The sequence below is a fragment of the Thermobia domestica genome, chromosome 10, assembly GCF_964235325.1.
Source record: "Thermobia domestica chromosome 10, izTheDome1.hap1.1, whole genome shotgun sequence".
Classification (NCBI taxonomy): Eukaryota; Metazoa; Arthropoda; class Insecta; order Zygentoma; family Lepismatidae; genus Thermobia; species Thermobia domestica.
The window spans coordinates 253350200-253357642 of record NC_137463.1 but is presented as its reverse complement, the minus strand read 5'-3'; the positions used below and the strand labels follow the sequence as shown (position 1 = coordinate 253357642).

The 7443-nt window shown below is 38.3% G+C and overlaps 1 protein-coding gene across 1 annotated transcript; it reads left to right on the top strand.

Annotated features, from left to right (window-relative positions):
• Positions 1 to 6803: 6803 nt before the first annotated feature.
• LOC145661907 (protein GVQW3-like) lies at positions 6804 to 7175 on the top strand. The gene has a single exon (XM_081727251.1). The coding sequence runs from the start codon at positions 6804 to 6806 to the stop codon at positions 7173 to 7175; it is 372 nt and encodes a 123-aa protein (XP_081583377.1).
• The last annotated feature ends 268 nt before the right edge of the window (positions 7176 to 7443 follow it).

Here is a 7443-nt window from a genome sequence, read left to right as displayed (position 1 = left end):
TTTTCTTCCTTCTTTACATAAATAAACTAAAAATTATTTCTTTTTTGATGTAATTGTTCCTGACTCCTCCTGCTAAGGACGTCCATAGAAAATGTAAATTCTCTGTGGCAGTGGTTCTCAACCTAATTCCCATCTTGACCCGCTCGTGTGAGTGCAAGTCCGAGTAAGTATGTGCCCAGTCAGGAGAGGTGAGTGCAAGCCGCATTGACCGCTAGCACGGATGATTGTGAAAACAGTCAAGGAAAGTGGTCGGAAGGGCGTACCCAATTGAAGTAAGAGATCTCGAGTCCAAGTCAGCGCGAGCCCAGTTGAAAATAGTGAGCTCGAGCGCGAGCGAGCCTAGTACAAAATGTTCATCTGTGCTTTTTTCCATAAGTTTTTTTCGCTCACGCGGTATTTGCATGTGCTATTTTTGTCCTTGCGTGGTGTTTGTCCATGCACGGTTTTTGTCCTTATACCGATGTAACTATGAAGTGTGCCTGTCCATTATGCCACCTGAAACACAATAAATACTTTTGGGTTGTCAAACTTATGGGAATTATGCTATAATTGTTCCTGTCTCATCTTTCCTAAGGATGTATATAAAAATTGTAAAGTCTGTGGCAGTGGCTCTCAACCTAATTTCTATTTTGACCCGATCGTGTTAATGCAAGCCCAAGTTATTACGAGCATAGCAGAAAGAGGTGAGCGCGAGCTCAAGTGACCGCGAGCACGAGTGATTGCGAGAACAGTCGAGGGAAATGGTTGGAAGCGCGAGCCTAATTGAGGTAAGTGATCGCAAGCCTGAGTCTACGCGAGCCCAGTTGATAGGAGTGAGTTCTAGTGCGAGCGAGGTTAGTGCAAAATGTTCATCTACGGTTTTTGTCCATGGCTGGTGTCTGTTTTCGCTCACGCGGTATTTGCATGCGCTGCTTTTGCCTTTGCGTGGATTTCTTCAGGCGCTGATTTTGTCCACGCGGTAATTGCATACGCGATTTTGTTCATGCACGGTTTCTGTCCATGCCATATTTGCATGAGCTGTTTCTTCCTTGCGCGGCTTTTGTCCTCGCGTGGTCTTGACCGGATAATAATAATAATAATAATAATAATAATAATAATAATAATAATAATAATAATAATAATAATAATAATAATAATAATAATAATAACAGAATTACCGCTGGTCCAGTGCTTTTGGTACACTAGGGCCCGAAGTGGATTATTAGTAGGAGACATCTCGAAAACTTAACCCTCTCACGCATGAATTATGAAAAAGTTATAAAATATTTTTTGTTTGATATTTTGATCAAGCAGATTCCTTAAAATAGATATCTGAAAAAAATGTAGTTTGATAAGTGAGACATGACATGTCCTCATATGGGGATGCTATGCAGTTAAGGGAAAAATATTGTTTCAAAAGATGAATTTACTAGTGACATATAACAGATACAAAAGTGAGAAATATCGTTGAAAAACTACATAAAAAGGAAGAATCTGTTGCAAATCAGTTAAGATGAATCCTTGGAAAGCCAAAAACAATGGAAGAGAACATTTACAGCATCAATACAATAAAATAATCCGTATTATTTTCATGAAGCCTCAAAAAATTAACACATATTCTTATTGCTTTGTTTGAAGCAACAAAATAATGAAAATTATACAAAAAAAATTACATTAACTCCCTAAACAATGAGAACGATCATTTATTGGGCTGTATAAAACACTTCAAAACCCTCTGGACACAATGGCACATCACACTTGTCACAAATGTATTGTGTCTCAATTTTACATCTCAGCTCACGACAACGATTTGCATATTTTGAGTCACTTTTCTTTGGGTAATGGCCTCCTCCATCAAATCTTTTCTCCATGGGTACTTTCAGTATTGCTTTCTCCTTTAGTGGAAGTGGCGAAGTCTCACTGCTGGGTCTTCTTCTATGTGTTGCAGGTTTGATGGAATTTCCTTTGTAAATAAGTCCCATAGCCAGACTACTTTTGAATTCAAGCAAATCCCTTTGCTCATCTTTTGGATTGTTCCATAGTAGGGATGGCCACAAAGTTCCGGCTCCGGCGGAACCGAACCGGTTCTCGGAGATCCGGTTTTACAACCGGTTCTGGAACCGTTTCCGGACCTGGATCCGAAAACCTGGTTCCAAAACCGGATCTTAGGAACTGGTTCCAGATCTGGATCCGAAAACCCGGTTCCACAACCGGATCTTAGGAACCGGTTCCAGACTTGGATCCAAAAACCCGGTTCCAGAACTGGATCTTAGAAACCAGTTCTAGATCTGGATCTGAAAACCCGGTACCAGTACCGGATCTTAGGAATCGGTTCCAGATCTGGATCCCAAAGCCCCCAAAGACCCGTAACAGAAGCAGAAATTTCACCTTCAAAACACTGCAAAGAGGACCATGCGCTTCTGCACTCCCCGCCCAGACTCGCTTGTACACCCAGAAAAAAAATTGGTCTCGTGTTTTGTTTAAAAAATTTTGATCCACCAGTGGGTGTTTTGCCAAATGAGTTGGCCAGTTTGCCTGTTTAACCATTGAGTTTGCCAGTTACCCAGTTTATTTAGCCAAATGAGACAAGTGGCCGCCGCCTGGGCGCCTGCTTGTCGCTTCCATCATTTGATCTAGCACACTGTTCATAGCCTTCTAGCAGCTCGGATTTAGGGTAGGGATCGTCACAAAGTTTCGGTTCCAGACCGGATCCGATTCTGGAGTATCTTGAGGCTTCATCTGGAGGATCTTGAGAACCGGTTGCAGACCTGGTTCTGAAGAACCGGTTCTAGACCTGGATCCGAAGAACCGGTTCCAGACTTGGATCCGAAGAATGGGTTCCAGACCTGGATCTGAAGAACCGGTTCCAAACCTGGATCCGAAAAACCGGTTCCAGACCGAGATCCGAAAAACCGGTTCCAACAGGAACCGGTTCTTGTAATCCCTATTCCATAGTATCCAGGTGTTTACCACAGTAACATTCAAGAAATGATAAAATACACGTATATACCACATCTTATTTCTAACGTCATTTCTGTAACGAGCTACAAGCGAGTCCATCAAATCAACCCCTCCGATATGAAATTGTACTTTGAGACTGCAAATGGACGTTGAATTTTGATAACTTTCTTCCCTATTCTGGAGTATCTTGAGGCTTCATCTTGAGGTTCTAGTCCAGCATAACTTGATACGGTATGAACTAAAGAATTGTATAACCACCGCACAACTGTTACATCATCATATGATGTTACAATGGATCAACTCATACGACCACTTTTCCTTAAATCTGACAAGGAAGTGAGTTTTCTTTCTGCTCACTGTATTCTGTTTGTCCTTGCCGTTCCAAGGAACCAAATACCCATATCTCTCAGCTTCAAAACAAGTGGTATTCCAGTGAAAAGGTTGTCACAAAACATCTTATGATTGTTTCGTTCGCCGAATGAGTTCAAACCGATTCACTGTCATTGCATCAGCAATGAGGTTTTGCCTGCGTTCATTTCCTTGTGACTAATATTGTCTGATACGAACGTACTTGAAGTATGTTATTGCAAGACACATACCAAAGAAAGTCAACAATTCTCCCTTACTAAAGTCAAAATGTTCCTTTCCATTTTGGACGTCGTATAAATTGGACTGATAAGTACACTTTGCTTACCCTTCAACATGTCTATGAGGGGAGATGATGCAAACTGGAGTACCGGACCCTTCCATTATTTATGTCGCCATTACTCAGACGATAATAGTTGGTTAATTATAGTTCAGCGTCATTTTATAAGAGACTTTCCTTTTGACAATTGAATTCTGATCCCTCGCTATCATAGGATAATAATAGTGAAGATACTTTTTACCATATTTCCATCAAAGCATAGTACATTTACAATTCATATAGCTTTGTTTTGTAAGCGTAATTGAAAATAAGGACTTGATAAATCATTATTGAAAGAAATGTTCTGAGATTCAGTTCAGGTTACTGGCGAATATAAACGAAACAATGCAACATTAGGTTTTCTCCACTATTTGTATATACGGACATATGTTTAAAAAATATTCGTCCACAGAAACCTCGACTATTTACAAAGTTACGTAAAATCGGCTTTCTGTGCAAAGTGGGTCTCTATTCCACACTCTTCATTTCGGTTTAGTAAGAGACTGAGTTTGTGGCGAATAATGGAATGCTCTCTTCCAATGCTAAAATGTAGTTTTACACGTAACACTTTCTTTTATGGCTTTATTACGAAACAAGAATAAACAAAAAAGCAAGGGTGATGGAAACGGTTGTTAACAGTAATAAAAATTCACATTCATTATCGAAAAAATTCCATGAAGAAAAATAATTCAGTATAATACTAATCGTCTCCTAGCAACTTAGTGGCTGGTCGTGAACTTCATGAAAGAAGCTTTACTGATTAATAGATTTTTCTGCAATTTCAAGGGACTGAATAATGTGACTTAGTGGGTATAGTATCTGGATTTCAATCCTCACGGAGTTCATTTGATGACACTTCAATTTTAATTTTAATCGATATACAGCGTGACCAAAAAGACCCTCTCTTGTGAAGAAGACAGGAAAGTATTGAATGACGATAATATGGAATAGAGCCACGAATGGCGACAGGGAAAGGTAAGGTCTCCTCCAATTGTTCGGGATTAATTATCTCAAAATTGGTTTCTCATTTTTCTTTTGCGGAATATATAATGACATATACACAACGAATAGCAGTTTATTTAACAAATTTCACATATTGGAAAGTATGCTTGAAACGATAGACATTAAGCTTACATTTTACAAATCTTTCCAGCTCATCAACCGCACAGCTACAACCTGTTTTGCTGCTCAATAGCCTAGCCGACTGCCGTGGTGACTTGGAATGTTACATTAGTTTGGTTTGATACTGTTCAGACCTTGGCCATAACAGCAAATGTATTGAATCCGATGTCAGGGTCGCAATTACTTCTGTTACTCTACAATAGTCATTCCCATTTCGAAACTACATTTTTCGTTTATGAATGTAATTTGCTATCGTATTTCATTCAACCTCGTTACGCAAATCACACAATCAGCCAAGCTGTACTCTACTCTATTTTAGAAATATAGTTGCTTTGTTTTATTTGTAGCTCATGGAAAACATAATTCTGCGATAAAAGTTGTTGTGTCTATTCAAATTTAATCGATAGTAAAAATGGGATATTTTATCCGATTTATGCGGGATAGTCTATTACTAATTTATTGTGTGTTTTCTACCAAATGCTAATAATCTAACTTCCTTTTAAGCAATTATTTGCATTTATCTAAACAGGAAATGTCCATGCTCACGGCATGGGCTTCTTTGAACTCATATTATCTGAGATCGAACCCATTACTTCGAGGTGAGCGTTTTGCCATGAAAAAAAAAGTGTAATGAATTTGATAAAAAAATAGAGTAGTGAATTGTGTTTATGTCGTGGAGATAGACGAACTATAGCGCTGTTGGGGCAGTCTACAGAACTATATCTATTCGAAATTTATTCCATGGATAATAAGCTTCAATTGTGAAGTTGAAATCAAACAGTTTGAAACAAAAATCTGTAATAACGAGTTTAGTGAAAAGTGAGTATATACTTTGGGATATAATAGTTATCTTAAAACAATTGTTAGCGAAGATAGAAAAGGCTAAGTTAATATTGTGATATGATAGCAGTTAAGAATTGTATTTGTGAATGTTTTTGTTTTATTAAATTTTATGTATTATTCTTGAAATTAGTGGTTAAATAGGTTTTCAATAAATTGTATACGTATTATATCCTGGTTTTCATGATTGAACTTCCTTCTAATGGAGTTTGCCTTGTAAAGATCAATTACTTGAATGATCTAAATATCAATCATATTAGAAGGTTGCTTTTATGTCTATGGAATTTAAATTAGATAATTTGTTAAATTACTATTGTTTTGTAAATATTTATATTGTTGTTTTTCGTTATAAATTTGAGAGAAAAATGTAAAGAAAATTACATTATTTAGAATATTGCTTAATCTTTTCACATTTTAATCGCTGAATAATATTAGAATAATCCAAAGTTTGTGATTTTCGATTTAGATATTTATGCATATATGTAACTATTTTGAAAGGTTCAATTGTTCTATGCAACAATACCATAATTTCTGCCAGAAATTTAAATGTGGAGGGGACCATTCATTCCTTCTCGACCAGTGACGTTGCGATATTGGGTCGCCATTACTTAACACACGTTCCAGTAGAGACCGTAGCATTTCGAAAGAGATATCAAGAAAGAAGCATTTGTTGAGAACATGGATTTCCAACTAGATATTATGTTTTAGTTTACTTACAGATTTTTAATAAACGAGATTTATGAGCCCAGTAGCAGTTAGGAAAATTTGGTTTTGGAAACTTCAATCTTGAAGCGCGAATATCATAGATAAGGGAAACATGCCTTTACATATGAATTAATCATCTGTCGCTGAATCAGAAATTATAAGATTAAAAGAAACATCTGTGTCATTCTATTCACCCACCTCGATGCTTTAAATAAAATTTCCTCTTCTTCCTTCCATCTCTCCCGTGCTTCTATATATATACGAGGGCGGGGTGAAAATATCTCGGACTGACACAGAGATGGCACTCCAATCAGCAAAATTTTATTGATCTTGTTTGGGGATCGCATTTCAGCTGTTCCTATAGCAAGTGTCAACGTGTTCTCTCAAGTAGGTTTTGTGCAGGTATTGTTGCAGTGAGACGTCTTGTGGAGTGTTAGTTGTGAAAATGGATAAACTTGAATATCGTGCGGTAATCAAAGTTTTCGTTTTGGATTGATTAATCCCTACCGACATGCATCCAAAGTTGACAAAGCTTTACGGGGACTCTGCACCTTCCATGTCAACCGTTAAAAAGTGGGCAGCTGAATTTGAAAGTATTCGCATATCCCTCGAACATGACCCACTTGAAGGAAGGCCGAAAACCGCAACCACATCGGAAACAATCGAAAAAGTGCAGGATATCGTGTTGGATGACAGGCGAGTGAAGGTGAGTGAGATAGTTGAGAGTGCGGGGATATTGGTGGAACATTCGCGAGACATCTTGTACAAATACCTAGAGATGCGAAAGCTCTCCGGAAGACGGGTGTCGCATTTACTAACTGCCGACCAAAAGCAAATGCGAATACAATTTTCGCAGCAATCTTTTGGACCGATTCAAAATTGATCCGACAGATTTTGTTCGGCGATTTGTGACAATGGATGAGACATGGGTTCACCATTACACGCCAAAAATGAAACAGCAGTCCAAGCAGTGGGTGGTAGCCGATGGAGCAGCGCCGAAGAAAACGAAGACGATAGTATCAGCTGGAGAGGTCATGGCCAGTGTGTTTTGGGATGCGAAAGGGATCCTGTTAATTGATTACCTTGCAAAAGGGAGAACAATTACAGGCGAATATTATTCCTACCTTTTTGGCCAGCTGGATGCCAAAATT